The 18,339-nt window shown below is 46.5% G+C and overlaps 1 protein-coding gene across 21 annotated transcripts in view; it reads left to right on the forward strand.

Moving 5' to 3' along the window:
• The window catches only part of ABI1 (abl interactor 1), a 295,046-nt gene that overhangs the window by 206,003 nt on the left and 70,704 nt on the right, over nt 1-18,339 (forward strand). For all 21 annotated transcript variants that reach the window (XM_078663410.1, XM_078663413.1, XM_078663423.1 and 18 more), the window contains exon 6: nt 15,612-15,712. In XM_078663410.1, the coding sequence (XP_078519536.1) occupies nt 15,612-15,712 (101 nt within the window). The remainder of the gene's footprint in view (nt 1-15,611; nt 15,713-18,339) is intronic.

The raw sequence follows: 18,339 nt of genomic DNA on the forward strand, positions 1-18,339 counted from the left end.
GTCCAGGTCACGTTCTCCGTCTGGGACCCGTTCCTACTCGCCCACGCTGTCCGATTCGCCGGAGACTAGGGTGTCTCCGATAGACGATATTAGCACATTTCAGGAGGTTCTCCTGCGTGGTGCGGCGAAGTTGGGCATTGAGGTTGAAGCGCCTACGGCTTCTACCTCGGTAATCTTTGAGACTTTACACAAAAGGCACTTGTCTCGCCCCCTGTTACCTCTGGTGCCGGGGCTCCTTGAGCCCGCCGAACAGCTATTCCTGACGCCGGCAACGGTGAAATCTGTACCTTCCAGGATACTGAAAAAATACAGGGCTCCGGACTCAGACCCAGCCTTCTTGAGGAAGGACCCGGTACCGGATTCAGTCATCGTGACTGCTGCTCGGAAGCTTCATGCCACCTCCCCTGCGTCCACGGTGCCTCCGGACAAGGAGAGCCGGTGGATCGATTCTGCTGGTCGCAAGGCGTGTGGGACATCCGCCTCGTCCATGAAGGCAGCCAGTGACTCGGCTTTGCTGGGACGTTACGACCGGTCCCTTTGGGACTCGATGGAGCAGTTCGCAGACCTCGTCCCTCGAGACCGCAAGGAGGACTTTGTGGAGATCGTCAAGGAGGGGATGTTGGTCTCTAATCAGGCCATCGGCGCCGCAGCAGACATATCGTTGCTGTCCGCGCACGGATATTGCCACGGGATTCACCAGAGACGCCATGCTTGGCTCAGGTTGACATCGTTGAAACCGGAGGCACAGCAACGCGTGGCGAATCTCCCGTTTTCCGGAGATACCCTCTTCGGGAAGCACGCGGATGATGAGATGGCCAGGATGAAGGCCGAAGCGGAGACCCTGACGGCAGTGGGCCTGGAAAAGCCCAAGGAAAAGAAACCCTTCCGACAGTACCAGCGTCGGTTTGGGGCGCAGGGTCGTGGAAGGGGGCAGTCTGCTGGTCAACATCAACAGCGGCAGCAGCAGCAGCAGTACAGGCAGCCCTTCCAGAAGCGACAGGGTGGTAGAGGTCGTCAACAGTCCTCTACCGCGACCAAGGGCCCGGCCGGGTCCCGTCCCTGAGCTGTTACTTCCCCCTCGTCCGTTACCCGCTCCGGTGGGGGGAAGCGTTCAATTTTTTCTGGCAGAGTGGAGAAAAATTACTCAGGACAAGTGGGTGCTGAATATTGTTTGCAATGGATACAGTCTACGTTTCACCAGCCCTCCTCCATCGATTCCTCCCGTCAGCTCGCAGTATCAACTGCGCGAGCTTCAGACGGAGGCGGACGTTCTGCTAAGGAAAAGGGCGATCGAAGACGTACCTCTGTCTCAAAGAGGAAGAGGTCTGTACTCTCGGTTCTTTCTTGTCCGCAAGAAGGACAAAAACGAGTTCAGGCCCATTCTGGATTTGCGGCAGGCAAACAAGTGGATTCGCAGAGAAAAGTTTCGCATGCTGTCGTTGCATCAGATCTACCCTCAGCTGCAACGGGGAGACTGGATGTGTGCCATAGATCTACAGGACGCATACTTCCACGTGCCCATTGCATGCAAACACAGAAAATTTCTGCGCTTTCAAGTCGGCACCAATCACTATCAGTACACGGTGCTACCCTTCGGACTGAAGTCTGCACCCAGGACATTCTCAAAATGTATGGCAGTGGTAGCGGCACACCTGAGGAAGAACAAGGTGTTTGTCTACCCGTACCTGGACGATTGGTTGATCAAAGCTTCCTCCTTCTCGGAAGCTCGAGCACACTTCCAGAAGACGTGCGTTCTCTTGAACAAGCTGGGGTTGCACATCAACATGTCCAAGTCGGTCCCGATTCCGGTGCAGTGCATCCAGTACTTGGGGGCCTCCATCAATACGCTGTCAGCAAGCGTGTCTCCTTCGGAAGAGCGACGTTTATCACTCGTTCGGAAGGCTCAGGCTCTCATGAAAACTCCGTCTACGACTGTGAGGACCGTGTCTTCTCTACTGGGATCGATGGCCTCTTGCATCTTTCTCACTCCTCACGCACGGCTACAGATGCGACCTCTGCAGGAGTGCTTGGAGGATCAGTGGGACCAGAGGAGAGGTTCTTGGGACGACAGGATACGACTGTCTCTGCATGCTCTTCAGTCTCTGAAGTGGTGGTGCTCGAAGGAGAATCTCCTCAGAGGCGTTCCCTTCCACAAGGACATTCCCACACAGACCATCGTGACGGATGCGTCTCTCCAAGGTTGGGGGGCGCATTCCGGAGACCTGCAAATTCAAGGGACGTGGTCCCCGACGGAGTCCACGTACCACATCAATTTCCTGGAACTGAGAGCTGTTCACTTGGCACTGAAGGCCTTTCATCCGTCCTTTCAGACCAACTCTCTGCTTGTTCAGACGGACAACACGACTACGATGTATTACCTCAACAAGCAGGGGGGCTCGAGATCGCGCACTCTGTCGCAGGAGGCGCAGGCGATCTGGCACTGGCTTCTGGCTCGAGGACTGTCGATAACGGCCACCCATCTGCCAGGTGTGCAGAATGTTCAGGCAGACGAACTGAGCAGAATCGTGCAGGAAAACCACGAATGGGTCATAAACGACGAAGTACTAGGAGAAGTCTTCGCAAGGTGGGGAACTCCAGACGTAGATCTGTTTGCCACCGCCGAAAACAGCAAATGCCGAGGCTTCGCCTCCAGGTACTACCAACCAGGGACGCTGGGGAACGCGTTATGGATCAACTGGTCGAACAGCTTTCTGTACGCTTTTCCACCAATTCCCCTGATTCCGGCGGTTCTCATCAAGCTGTCCCAGTCCAGGGCGAGAATGATTCTGATTGCCCCGGAATGGCCCAGACAGTGGTGGTTCACGGACCTGCTTCACCGTTCTCTCCTTCCTCACATGAAGCTGCCGTGCAGGCAGGACCTTCTCACGAAGTTCGGGGGGCGGATGGTGCACCCCAACCTCTCGTCTTTGAGTTTGGCGGCATGGCTCCTGAAATAGTGCAATATGGCCATCTGAATCTCCCAGAGGATTGTATGGGCATACTGAAGGAGGCTAAGCGACCTTCCACTAGGACTTCCTATGCTTACAAGTGGAAGAGGTTCTGCATCTGGTGCAAGTCTAAGAACTATGACCCTACGTCATGCAAGGAAGATGTCATCCTTCCATATCTGCTTCATCTGGCGCAGTCGGGCCTTAATGTCCATTCCATTAAGGTTCATCTGGCTGCTTTGACTGCCTACAGGAAAGGCCCTTCACAGACTTCCTTTTTCCAGATCCCTGTGATCAAAGATTTTTTGGAAGGCTTGAAGAAAGTGTTCCCTCCTGTCAGGCTTCCTTCGCCTTCATGGGACTTGAATGTGGTGCTGTCCAGATTGATGAAGGAGCCTTTTGAACCCATTCATAAGGCTTCGTTGCAGCACCTGTCCTGGAAGGCGGCGTTCCTAGTGGCCATTACATCGGCCCGCAGGGTGAGTGAGATTCAGGCATTGTGTTGCCAGGAACCTTATACTGTATTTCATAATGCTAAAGTTGTTATGCGTACTCACCCTAAGTTTCTTCCCAAGGTTGTTTCTGATTTTCATATCAATCAGACTATCACTTTGCCTACGTTCTTTCAGAATCCTTCGTCTCCGGCGGAAAGGTCTTTACATTCCCTGGATGTGCGGAGGGTGCTGAAGTTTTATCTTGATAAGACTAAAGATGTTCGTAGGTCAGACCAATTGTTCATCAATTATGGTTCAGTCAGGACGGGTCTTGCTACCTCTAAACAGTCCATCTCTAGGTGGATTGTGTCCTGCATTCAGTTGTGTTACTACAAAGCTAATAAGACCTTAGGGGGCAAACCTAAGGCTCATTCCACCAGGGGCAAGGCTGCTACGACAGCTATGCTCCGTAATGTTCCCATTGCAGAGATCTGCAAGGCGGCCACTTGGAAGTCGGTCCATACCTTTGCTAAGCATTACTGCCTGGATTCTGATGCCAGGACAGACGCTCAGGTTGGGCAGGCTTCGCTGCGGAATCTGTTCGCACAGTAGTGGCGTTATTTTACTCTCCACCGCCGCTTGGTGTGGGGATGGGCTTGCCATTCTATTCACTAGATTATGACTATACACAGAGATCCCCTACTACAGAAGGAGTAGTTTCTGTCCTGTAACTCCAGTTCTGTAGTAGGGGTATCTCTGTTATAGTCATAAGCGCCCTCCCGCCTCCCCGGTGGAGTGTTGTTCATGATCATAATGCTACAGGTCTGGCGTTTCCTACGCCCTCGAAAAGAACTGAGGCTAAGTTGGACCTGCTATGCATTCTGGGATACTGAGAGAAGGTTCTGGAAGGTTCCTTAAAGGCACAGTATCCTAATTAAGCCACATAATGGCAGCCTATGGGGCTTGTCTGTCCAGGTTCTTCTCTCTATCATTCCTGAGGGATTTTGCTGTTAAGCAAGGGAAATCTGTACAGGCTTTGCTGTTTTGTGGATTTTATGGTGGAATTTCTAGTTGAAGTACTGGACAGTGTAGCCTTTTTGGCTGCATTATCTGTCTTTAAATTCTCTCTTAAGTGTCTATGCATTTTCTGCATTTTTTGACACTGTAAGAGATTATTTTTGATTGCTCCGGGGTCCACGCACATGGGCGGGACTATTCACTAGATTATGACTATAACAGAGATACCCCTACTACAGAACTGGAGTTACAGGACAGAAACTACTCCTACTTGCTCTTTAAACCCCCATCAGGGGTAGCAAGCACTTTATAAATACAAACCTCTTTGCCTCTTTTATCGCGCCACCTACCCTTCTCTACCCAAATAACTGAATAACCTATCCACTATTCAAATTACTTCATATTTTACTATACTAATTTTCAACACTAATCCTTTATGGGTTCCGCAGTGGCGTGCTACTCGCCAGAAAAGCGCTTTTGCACCCATCAGGGGTAACAAGTGCTTTATGAATGCAAACCTTTCTTCCCCTTTTATTCCTCCGCTATCCTTCTCACTCCAAATAACTGACTAATATCCACCACTGAAATTACTTTCATGTTTCACCATATTAATTCACCACTGATCCTTTATGGGCTTCCTAAATAGCGTGCTTCAACACCCCATCAGGGGTAACGAGCGCTATATAAATACAAACCTTTTTTCCTCCTCTATCCTTCTGCTATCATTCCAAATCCAAATAACTGACTAAACTATCCACCACTTAAAATGTACTTGCATGTTTCACTATACTAATTCAACACTAATCCTCAATGGGTCCTGGAGTAGCGTGCTACTCGCTGAAAAATCGCTTCTACGCCTCGTATGGGGAAGTAAGCGCTATATAAATGCAATTACAATACAATACATCATTTTGTGGTGTCTCTTTTGGAAGGTTTTCCACTAGGACTGTTACACAGGATAACTCTAGAAACAAATGAACTCATTAGATGTTCTTTTGCAACTCCAACTTGAGGTTTGATATCTTCTAAAAAATAAGTTCTTTGATATCTGGATTGTTGAGAACCAAAATAATGCCTTCACCATTTGCACCTGTTGGGTTGGTGCTTCTTTATGGAATCATGTGAGCTTTCCTTCACATTGTACTATCTCTGATGATTGAAAGCATAAGGTTTTGCACAAAAAGATAACCCTTTCACATCCTTCATTGACACCTCAGAACACTAATTTTTGAAGAGTTCTAATCATGCTGTTTTAAAACCAGCATTACCACCAACAACTAATTTTTGAAGAGTTCTAATCATGCTGTTTTAAAACCAGCATTACCACCAACAGCCTGCTATTAAATGTTCTCAATTCAGTCCACTCCCTCCAGCTGCAGTGGTATGGACCCACCACTTTGCCAACAGTTCATTCTTGACATTTTGTTTTTCGAACTAAGCACCCTGATGTCCATGGCTACTGGCACTTTCTCAGTCTTATCAAGCTTTTTGAAAAATGTAAACCAGTGCTACCATCGTATTTTGCTGTCCTGTAGTTTCCTCACTGTTGCCTTCTTTTTTCTTGCCTGAGTTTGGAAGAAATTACTACTTACATCTGAGTTATTTTCAGCAATGTTCTGTACTCCTCTTTATTATCCTGCCTGTCACTATATTTGAAGATTTGTTTGTGCATGCTTAAATCACCTACAGTCTTTTGGGGGCACCTCCCCATATGTCTCCTATAGTAGCTCCACGGTCTCTGAAGGTCCACAAAAAGATTGCAGCTAGTGCTCACCTGCAGGCATCAGAACTTAAAAAGATCAAAAAGCTAATGCAGACCCAGCAGTGAAGCTGCACTCCAGGCGCCTTTACCCAGCTCCTTTCACTGCGTCCCTTACTCTGCTCTATGCCGCAAACTAGTATCTTCTCTCTGCTACTTTTATCTATGCTTTCTAGTCCACCCATGGTATGGCGGTTCCAGCTGCCTCTCCAGTGGTCCTCAGTGACTTGCTTATTACTCGCAGTGGCACAGAGCCAATGTCTTGTCCACTGTGGGGCCTAGATCTCCGAGCTTTGATTGTAGACCAAAGAAAGGCAGTCGTTGCTACATCTGTCAATCTCCGCCTCATGTGTATTTTATTTAAATACCCTCAAGCTAGGAAAGTGCTAATGTTGTCCTATACAAAAGGCCCCACAAAATCAGAAAAGCAATTGGGCAAGTGCCTCAGTTGAGAAATTCATCACGGTTGTCTGTGACTGAGATTATGAAGGATCATCATTTTGTATGTGCTATGGGGGGGGAACTAGAAATCTAGTATGTGGGGCATACCCAATTTTCTAAGTCCTTTGACCTTTGGTTTAGGATAGATAAGTCAGGAACATCAAGGACTGAATGTGACCAAGTGGATGATTTATTTTTACCACTAGCTATTGCTACTATAATGTGTCTTTGGTACTTGATTTTCTCGATAGAAATGGAGGCTGACCTTAATAAGGGTTTAATTTTATTTGTAAAAATGTGTCACCTGTCCTGAAGAAGGTAGTTATAGAGTACGTGACAGTTAAAACACTATCAGTGTGCTCACATGATTTGTAGGCAAAGAAGTTTCAAAGATCAGTGTACAAGTTTTTTCATTGAATTTTGGATTGCGAGCTGTACATTTAGGAGAAACGTTCAAAGGTAACGTTGAAAAACAGAGTGATGGGGGTGGAGTCTCGAACAACCGACTCAGTCACAAACAGCTGCCTCTGCGTCAAAGATCTCGCTGACTGAAGGCAAGCAAAGGCCGAAAGAACTTCACAGGGCTCACAGCAAGTAGAACACAGGCGGTTGAACAGCCGAGAAGATGATTATGTCGAAAGACTATCAAAGTCAAGAGAGGCTGAAAAAGGGACGAGTGATACTCCAATGCAAGAAGTCTCTAATTAAAAGAGGAAATAGACTCCTATGTTCGACGCGAAGACTGCACAGTTGAGATTGAGCACAAGAAGCTGAAATTGTCACAGTACTACTAAAGGAAAGAGTTTGATGTCTCTCTATGAAAATTTAGGATTCTGCCAAAAATGTTAACTGAAAAAGAACAAACAGACAAGGACCCAGAAGAACTGGAGCTCCCAATGATCCCAGAACCACAGGAAGAGGAGAAAGAACAATACATCGTATTCGAAGAAGACTATCTTAACTCCCAGGGTATGTTCTGGGAAATAGTGGTTGGAATACATCGAGATGCAGTGTCAGGACCTTGAAACTGATTCCCTAAAGGAGAGGATAGACACATACCCGTCGAGGCCTTCGCCTCTGGACGGCATTGCAATGTATAATCAGTTAATAAAAAGTGCAGCAGACTAGTATGGATTGCAACTGGAAGAAGAAAGATCACAGTCCTGTTTCCTTTTAGAGACATTGTTGCCTTCCCAAAGTAGGAGCAAATACCTACCCCGGCTCCCAAGTATACTGGATCAGGGAGGAGAGGCCTTAAAGAAACCTGCAACATGCAGGGCAGTAACACCAAGGGGCGAGAGAAAATATAAATACTCCTCGAAAAACACACCATATATTAGAGGAACTGTACCAGCAGACTCTATTATTGCTGCCATGGCTAGAAACATTGCAAATGTCCCAACAACATCCGGACCACCTCCGGATAAACAAATTAAGAAGATGAACATGGTGGGGAGAAAGTTTGAAAAGGGAGAGGCAACACAAGGATGCATAGCCAATTCAAATGCCCTGCTCAGTGGGTATGCATAGTAGCACTGGGATGAAATGGCAGAGCTGATTAAGCATCTGTCTGAACAATACTAAAGAAAATCAGCATCCCTAGCAGAAGAGGGTAAATCTATTTCAAACCCCTGCTTAAAATCTCCTTTAGATGCGGAAGACACAGCAATGAGTAAATTCTGGTTTTGCCCAAAAATATGCAATTTGTGTGCTATTTAGAATGACTGGAACATAGTCATTGAAGATGTTTACGTTTGTTAATTGTTATTGTTTTTGCAAAGACCTTAGTTGCAAAACTATGTCAGAGGACTGCAATTGTTAGTGTTTGAATGGGTGCCAAAAATAACTAGCACCATGCTAACTGGAAAGAGAATTTATTTACAACAGTGTAGAAGTGGGTTTGATGCAGTCTGGGTAGCAATCAAGTAAAACAATTGGAGAAGTAAGGAAGTTTATTATTAAACTAGGACTTTGTGATGCAGTTGTTTAGGATCAGTTGTAGGAATTCCACCTTTTCTGCATGGTCACCCCACATTTTTCAACTTTTTTGTTGGATCTGTTTTTTCTGACTTTAGAGCTTTGTGCACGTTTCCTCTACTAACCTGGAGTACAGTGCCTTTGAGAAAGTGCCATCTTTCTTGCCTTGGTATGCCCCCACTTTTTTCTGAATTGCTGATGTGCTTTAACTGAGAGTGCCCTGGGCTCCTGCCAACCAGGTACCCAGGGCCTTTGTTCCTTCCCTAAAACTGTACTGAAACAAAACCTAATTGGCATCTATGGCCACTTGTCAGCCCCTCGTAGTTGGTACCCTAGGTACCCAGGGCATGGTGACCAGAGAATACCCCTGAGGGCTGCTGCACTGTACCCTGGCACCCACACACTGCCTTTGCAGGCTGAGTGCCTTAGTACAGAACTAAAACCAGAGTTGACATGGCACACATCCCTGTGTGCCATGCCCACAGAACCCACTGCCCTGGCATACTTCAGTCACCCCTCCAGCTGGGTGCCCTATGCCAGAGTTGTGGGCACATGTGCACGAGCCCTGTGCCCCTACAGTACCCAGGGCCATTCCTGGGCACTGTAAGTGCAGTGATGCCATTAAGAGAATATGGTGCTGGGAGGTTGGCATTACGAACTCCACAGCACCATAATGGCTACACTGAAGACTGACAAGTTTGGTATCAAACTTCTCAGCACATTAAACCCGCACTAATGCCAGTGTGGGATTTAATGTAAAATGCACCAGAGGGCATCTTAGAGATGCCCTCTGAAACCCTAACCTACAATTAACGTCTGGCTGAGTGGCTGCAGAGGCTGCCACACAACATACATGTTGCTGGACCCCTGGGTAGGAGAGCCCCCGCTCTCCTGGGCCTGCAACAATGCACATCCTGGGCGAGGTGCTAGGTCTCCTCCCCCAGGATGGGCAGGGGGAAGCTTCAAAGGCATGCCGCCTCTGGGAGCTTCCCCAGACCATTTGCTGTACCCAGCAACCAGCCCCCACCAGTCCTGCCCCCCACTCTGGCGGGAAAAACTACGTCAGGGATTGGCACAGGCTGGAGGTGCCAGCCTGTGCCAACCCCACCCCTCAGGTGGGGGAGAGGAGGTGAAGCACGACTCTGCTCTCTGGCCATCTTGAAGATGGGGAGCCCTGCCCTATCACAGCTAGGCTCCTGTGCCCTCCCACAGGAGAGGAGCAGGCTAGTGGGTGTACCCACCCCAGGGCAGGGACCCATTGGTCCCTGTCCTTGCCCTACCTGTAACGCCCCTAAATTCAGTATTTAGAGGCTCCCTGAACCTTCCTTCCTCAGATCCCGATACGAAAAGAAGAAAGAAGATCAAGAAGAAGACCCGCTGTGCAGCTGCTAACAGGACGACGACAACTGACTTGGCCCCAGCCCTACCGGCCTGTCGATCCTGGAACCTGCCCCTGCTTAATCCTGGCGACTCCTGCGGACAGCAACCTTGGGACGCCCGGAGGACCTGCCTGCCTTGACCCTCTTGAAGACTGTGACTCCCATCAGCAGAGGCACTGCTGCAACAACCCACCTTGTGCCAACCAGGAAGCTCCGGCCCAGCCCACTCTACACCCGCCGAGCCCGGGCCGGGCCCAAACGAACCAAGACCACTAGGACGTCCCCCTGGCGACTGGGACCCGAAGTCCAGTGCCCAAAGACCCTCCTCGACGAACCAGCTGACAAAAGCCACCCCTGCACCCTACAGCCCCCTGTGCCTCCCTTTGGGGTACCTACCTGTGCTCCAAGATCCCAACTTAACTCTCGAAGTGCTGGTCGCCCCTGGAGAGTGTCCGTCCCCGAGCCTGCAGCCTTTGTTCCTTTTTGACCTTTCCCATTGGATAACATTGAGCGCCCGACTGCTCAAAAGCACCCTGCACCCAGCCGCCCAAGTGCCGTTGGCTGTGACCCCTGTGTACTGTCCTACTTCCCCCTCTTGCCCTGAGCAAGTGACCAGGAGCCCAGCTCCAACAGCCGCATGGCCTGCTAGCTAGCAGCCACCAACCGAAGGCCCCCTTCCCTCATTGGATATTATTGGCCCTACCTACCTCTGCACCCGGCCGCCCCTGTGCCGCTGGGAGTGAACTAACTGTACTTACCTGACCCTGGGGGACCCCTGAGTCTATGCCCAGAACCGTAACTTCACCAACCAAGTACTCACCTGGAAACCGGTAATTTACTTACATGCCATTGGATAACATTGACTCATTTTTGACTCGAAAATTTTCTGAGTGTGAAGTTTTGAAATCTGAAAATATTCACATAAAATCAGCCAAAGTACGAATTCCGAAGTACTCACCTGTGATCAGGGGAGAAGCCAGTGCTGTACCCTTCAGCCCAGTACTGAACCGTAAAAGTAATCCCTAGCGGGGTTACTAGTAATCTGTATTTTCTCCATAGGAACCCATTGTCTGCTTTTCTATGAAATTTCTTCTGTCTACTTTTGAAAACTTGAAATATTCTTTAAAAATAACACGAAATACTGAAACGCAATTACCTACCTGTTTTGAGTTAGGACCCTAGTGCTGGCCCTAGGAGACCAGTGCTGGGTTACAAAAGTTGCGCGATCGTACTTTACCAGCGACCTGAATTTTCTCCAATTGAATAACATTGTCAGATTTCCTTTGAAAAGTTTCGAAGTGTGAACTTTTAAAATCACTTTATATTCATAAAAATTCACTACAGGAACTAAAACGTTTTTGCTAACCTGATTTCAGCTTAGACCCCAGGACTGACTCTAAGATCTAGTCCTGGGACTACTAACGTAATCTATATAGTAATCAACTGTACTTGCATGTGGAAAACCCATTGAGCTCAATGCTATGGTGTTTTTAGGTCTCGCGACCTATCGATGCTCGCATGCGCATCGAGCGGAGCGAGAATTCAAGTGGCGAAAACATCATGAAACCACCAGCTTTTTGCTGGCGTTTTCATGCAGTTCATGTGAACCACGTGTTCAAACATGAACGCGCATCAGCCTCCCTCCATTTGCCGCACAGCACATCAAAGGGCTTAGCCCAGTGTGCGCTCTGCGGCTTCTCGGCTTCTCCTCCCCTAATTACAGCCTTCCTTGCATTTCTCCTCCCCCTCCCCAGCCAGCTTCCCCATGGCCGTGTTCCCTCAGATATGCTATTGCATATCGTTTGCTACCTCTTGTATTTTGTTTGCTCTTGATACTTGCACAACTGTCACTATTGCCTCATGTAACGTAACGTTTGCTTTTGTAACATGCTCACTTGTAATTTTTGCTTCATGTATCACTACTGTTGTCCGCACTATATAACCAGCATTGGCATAGCCAATAGGTCTCGCTTGTGGAACCTTATAAGTATTTAGTTTTGCAGCACAATATCCTTGTTGCATAATCGGATATTGTGCTGCAAAACTAAATACTTATAAGGTCCCCAAGCGAGACCTATTGGCAATGCCAATGCTTGTTTAAGATTGTGTTGCTTAATGTCAATACTGTATTAATTGTGTGCACAAACCTTATTGCTCCTTTGCAAAGTAATTACAGGAGAGAACTCATAACAAGAAAAGTATATTTTTATAACTGTCGGTTCTAAAAATAAAACACCTATATATGTGGATATAAAAACAATTGGCCTGGAGTTCAGTCTTTGAGTGTGTGAAACCTTTTGCTGAGTGTGTACAACAAATGCTTTACACTTTCCTCTGGTACTGCCTTACTGCTCGACCAAGCTACCACTTTGGAGAGTAAGGTCAGTTCTGACTTTAACCTCTGTTATACCTCTGGGGTTGGTGGACTCTATACACACTGTACTTCATTCTAGTCCAGTCTCTATAGAGCCACTTTATCACAGTACCTATGCTAAACATGGTTGAATTGGCCTAATCTTAATTGGCACTTATATCCTGCCTGCCTATAAATCCTAGTACATGATGTAGAAAGTGCACCCATGGCTTGGCAATCAAATGCCACCATTAGATTGCAGCACCTATTGCGCCATCAACTACAGTGACAGGACAAACAGTACTTCAGGCCTACTGTGTGTAGCTTTACTACTGCAGTTTAATCCCTACAGTATGGTCTGCCATAACTTTTTTTAATTTATTTTTTAACTTTATATTAGTACAAAGGTTGCCAGTACACTGAAACAGATCCGTTGTACATAGTAGATTTGCTTTCTTGGTACAAATTAAAGCATTAGTGAGTAGTAGTTTTTGACAGTACACTTTTCCACAGGTTGTTTACAGGAGGGATACAGGAACAGGGCGGCTCCCGCCCACCCTCACCCCACCGTGTAGGTTTCTGACTCAATCCTGTGTGCGACTTTTGTCACTGTCATTGTTTCCTAGCTCTAGACCATAGTGTATCAGCCATGGGGCCCAGATTTTGGTGAACTGTTGGGCCAGACCCTTTCTGCGACGATATATACAGCCATACCCACCCTCAATTCTGCGAGTGTAGGGGGATCAGGGGCTCCCCCGTATCTAGCAACATCTCTTTTTGCCGCTACCAGTCTCAGGTTGCATAATAAAAGTTTGGTACGAGGTAAATAAATTTCTTTAGATACACCCAGCAGCACATGTTTTGCCTCCTTGCAGAGTTGGGTCTCCAGTATCGTGCTCAGCTCCCTCTAGGGGACATTCCCATAATGTGTGTATGTATGTGCCACGTAGGGTGAAGGTGCTCCCATGTCAGTTTGCTCTATGAAAGATCTTGTATTGCACCAAGCGTTCTGTAGCTTAATCGCGACTTCTCTTGGGTGCATCAGGGCCTCCCCCAGTCAGTGTCTTGTAACTGCCCCGTTGTGGATTCCCATCTGGAACTAAGGAGCCTCAGCATATCTGGGATATTAATGTTTTATAGGTCCAAGAGACTGCTTTGTCCAGGATTTCTTCCAGCAGTAGTCTACCTTTGAGTGCGGCGAATTCTGGTAGTTCAGTGAGGTCTATCGCCTCCGCCAAAATATCTCTTTTAAATATTGTCATCCTCTTGTTTTCCTTGCATGGTATTTAACAGTGGCACATGTAGAATATTAATGTTACTATACCCCTCGAGTGATATGGCCCAGACAGCTGTTTTCACCGTGGCAAGCTTAGCTGTTCTATAAAGAAAACTGGAGTACAGATTAAAATATTAATACTGCATCTCAGAAATAGGACTAGCTAGAAAAATATTTAACTAACCATTTTTACTTGTTAGTGAAGTAGAATTTTAATGAATATTTTTCGAAAACCTTTTCAAAAAGTTATTTTTTACCTGCCTGAACTATTATAATGCTAATTCGCTTAAGCCTCTTTCAGCTATCAGCCTATGCTTAGTCTTAAATAGGTGTGAAATAGGCTACTTGAATGAGCAGATGACTTGTGAGTTTAACAGAATATGCATGGTAAAGAATGTGGGTCTCCTTTTGGCAGCACAGTTTCTGACCGGTCAGTTCAAGTGGGTGCACTTGAAAGGGAGAAAATAGGACGTGTCTTCCTGTCAGGTTGCTGAATTACCCTGCTTTTATCCTACCAGGCTTCTGTGTCTGGGTTTGTTTCGGGTACAGTCCTAGAATGACCATAGTACACCCCACCCCACCCTACCCTATCATCAGCCTAGGTTTTAGTGTGGCCGAACGCTTTCGCCATCTTGAAAATGCCCGGTTACTTTGCATTTTGAGCCTGTTTGCAGTTATGGAAATAGGACTTACTGCAAAGTAGGTAGGACAGGACCCGGGAACTTTAACTCCTTTGGTTAGGAAGTGGCCAGCTGCCGCTCCCAACCACCACCCACTACTAGTTCCAGACATAAATGTGGTATCTCCAGGTATCCTTTGCAAAACACTTTCTGGACGCGCAGAAGATCAGAAGAGAACTGGACCTACTGTCTGTAACCTGAGAGGAAATCTGAAGGACTGGACCTGCTCCCTCTTTTACCCAGGACAAAGAAGTGGACTCCAAGGGTCAGTTGACTGACTTCCTCTGTGGCTAAAGGGAGACAACAAGCTGGAAGTAGCTTTTTTTCTGAAAGTACCCAGCTGACCAGTGGCAACTGAACCTGGACTTGACCCTGCTGTTGGCCTCTGTCTGAGGCCCTCTAAGTGACCTTCCTAGGACCTGAGGGTCTTAGAAATGTACTCATGTGGTTATTTGTGATGTAAAAGACAGTCAGAAAGTTAAATCTTTAAACAGGACAAACCTGTTTGGTGTTTCTGACCCACACTCTATGGCGATAGCCTCAACTTGCGCTTGGGTCCCAGTCTACCTAGACTATCAGTGGCGATTTGTATTTTTGGGCGCTATTTTCCCTTAAATCTTTTTAAACACTCATATCTCCAGTTCCCCTTAGTGATTTCTGTCATTTTGTTTTATATTTTACTATATTTTTCAAATTCGGTTTGGGATTTTTACCGCTTGGCATTTTGACTTTTACTGTTTTGGTACTGCATAAATACTTTACACATTGCTCTAAGGTAAGTCTGTCTGTGCTGTAGCTACTAGGGGTTAAGCTCAGGCTAGTGTAGTAAGTACGAGAAATCCTCCTGACCAAGGTTGTGATTATTCCCTGAGGTGGGTAGTCACCCGCCCCAAATAATCCATTTTCTTACATTTTGTATTTGTAAGGCGTATTTTTTATTTTATCTTTGTGGTAACTGCCCAGCTGATTCCTGCTGGTATGCATACTGGTATTATGTTTTTTGTGTAATATATTAAGAATAGAGTGAAAGAAAATAATTTCTAGCTACAATTTCATTTGCACAGTGGGCTCATCATGCTTTTGGATATTTTATGTAAACTTGTAATGCTTCAAACCTGTCCACAAGTTTCTACTGTGTTTACATTTTAAGATGAAATTTATAGGACAAAATGAGTGAGTGCGGTATCCCACCAGCAATTACGTAATAAATATATTTGGGCTGAAAGCCATGTCCAGAATTCCAAGAGTAATATTGTTTTTAGGCCTGTCTAAATGTTGTGCTATCAGAAGTAGACCTTTTTGTTTCATTTGTTAGCAAAACATTCAGCTTGCTTTTGTGTATTTCAGTGGCAGCAGTGGAGGAAGTGGAAGTCGAGAAAATAGTGGAAGCAGTAGTATTGGCATTCCCATTGCTGTGCCTACACCTTCACCACCAACTGTGGGACCAGGTAATAAGATTTCTTTGGCATAATTCTTTGGAAACAAAAGTATGAAGGGCTTTTGTTGCTCCATACTCGCTGCTAATATAGTGAGTATCTCTGCTTCTGAAGCTTGACCAGAATGTGCACCATTAGATCCATTTTCTTGCGTTAGCCACGTCTTAGTAAATTCTACTGTATCGTGGATACTATGCACAATGTAAAAACTCTGTGCGTTTCTTTCATAAATGCACACAAATGTCGAATATGCATCGGTGTCACCTGACACTTGTGAACGAAGGGGCGATCAAGTCAAATTATTCCAGCAATGTACCAAATAATTTATTGTTCTGCCTAACACTGCACAAGGAACCCTTATCAAACAATGTGATCACTTAACTATTTCTCCAAATTAAAATTGCTTTTGTTTTTTATTAACACTAAAAGGAAGTCTGTGTTCCCTATTGGTAAACCATGTGAAATATGGATTCCCATGAGTCCTCTTGCCTCATAGCTTTTATTCCGTTTAAAAATGGATGGTCTGTTCACCTTGTAAGCAGTTATTTTGCAATGTCTAATTTGAGTTCATTTTGCTGGCTCTAATCTGCTTTAGACTCTTGCACAGAATGTCTGCAGTTGCAGCTTTATTGATTTACTTTATTTTCAGGTCGCTTGTGATGGGCCAACTCGGTCATTGTGGCAAATCAACGTTGTTCTCTTAAACTGTAATTTGTGGCAAACCATAACCTGTGTAGCTCCTCTTATTCAGCTAAGGATTTTCTGTAACTGTGCAAGAGAACTGCTGAGAACCCACTTTTGCTAGAGATACTTGCAACGGCCTCCACCTACAGCTGATCATTTAGATTACTATAGTCCAGATTCTTAGTCCTCTTTGAGTCCTATAGTCTTTATGTATCCCTCAAGTCAGTCGAATAAGTTGGTTACTGAGAGGGATTTCTTCATGTGGGGATCTGAGCCTACTCCAAAATAAAAACCAAAACCACCTTACCTCTCATTTCACAGTTTTCAATGGTAAGTACACTGCTAATTCAAAATATATTCTCGGACACTCCTTGGTCAGCACCCTTTAATACTCGGTTCTTTGCCAGGCCCATGTGCAGGCCTTTCAGTGCATAAAAGCCAATTTCTTGACTTGCAAGCTGCCTAAAAAGTCTCCTAAGTGAGGAAACGGTTTTTCAGAAACACATACCAGTTGTAGGGTAGTTATTTATGCATTGTAGTATTATTTAAACTACACCATGAAACACTCACTCAGTAGCATAATAATGTCATAGTGCTTCATAATGCTTATTAGCATTTATCATAAACAAATGAGATGGCGATCTTCGGACTGTCATTTATTGCTGAAGGGTTTGTGTATCTGTCTTTGGCTTTTTCTGCTGATTACAACTGGAGCCATAATTTACCACAGTTTCTAGGCCGAGTCTAGAGCCAGCGCGCACGCGCTGCTCTGCAAGACTTATTGTGGAGGAGTAGGGAATAGAAGCCCCACCCACACTCTGCCCATATTTGTAATTGGCTTGTCATTGTCTGTCCTAAATGCTGCTTCTGATTCACCCATAGGCTTGTTAGTCCCTCCTTAGTACTGCCCCCCCCTTCATTTGTCACCTCTCATGGCGACTGGCCCCTTTACTTCAGTTGTTACACAGTATGTGTTATTTAGACTGTGAGCACTATTTTCTTTAATGAGGTTCTCCTACTGCAGGCATGACATGCTTTGGTGCCTTCTTTACTATCCCCCTTCCCTCCTGTTGCCCATTGATGTGCCTTCTCCCACCCCCCCCCCCTGCCCTCCCTCTCGTTGTCGTGCCTTCTCCCCCACCCTCCCTCCCGTTGTCTGTGCCTTCTCCCCCACCCTCCCTCCCGTTGTCTGTGCCTTCTCCCCCACCCTCCCTCCCGTTGTCTGTGCCTTCTCCCCCACCCTCCCTCCCGTTGTCTGTGCCTTCTCCCCCCACCCTCCCCCGTTGTCTGTGCCTTCTCCCCCGCCCTCCCTCCTGTTTTCCGTGATCACCCCGTCCTCCCGTTGTCCATGCCCTCTCCCCTCCTGCCCTCCCGTTGTCCGTGCCTTCTCAGCCCCCAGACCTCCCTCTCTCCATCCCCTCCCTCCCGTTGTCTGTGTTGCCTACCATTGTCAATGCAATAGGTCTTGCGTAAATGTGAGACCTATTGCATTGCAAATGCTTGCTATATTTTGCATTGACTAAAGACTTATTACAGGCAATGCCGCTTATTGCTTCCCATGATTGTACAGATAAATGAAAGGCTACCCCTAATCGGGAGACAGCCTGTTGGAAAACTTGTATGAAGTTCTTTCAGAATGCCACTGCCCACTAACTGGACGTCATTCATCTATTATGCAAGATGTAAGGCAGTAGCTGCCATCAACCTTGGACAATAGACCACTTGTAGAGTTGTGCAAAAGATTTGCTTGGAGACCAATGAAGGCGTTCTTAGGCACTGTTAGGTGGTAGTGCTTCAAAGGCTTATTCTTGGGTATGCCACACATGTATAATTAGTTTTGGCATAACTCCTCAAGTGCTTCGTTACACTGCACACATATATAGGATCCTTCCGGCATTTACTCTATAGAATGCAGATCTGTGTAAGTTAAGTACAGAAGATAATTATTGATGAGA

This window comes from Lissotriton helveticus, chromosome 10, assembly GCF_964261635.1.
Source record: "Lissotriton helveticus chromosome 10, aLisHel1.1, whole genome shotgun sequence".
In the NCBI taxonomy this organism is placed as follows: domain Eukaryota; kingdom Metazoa; phylum Chordata; class Amphibia; order Caudata; family Salamandridae; genus Lissotriton; species Lissotriton helveticus.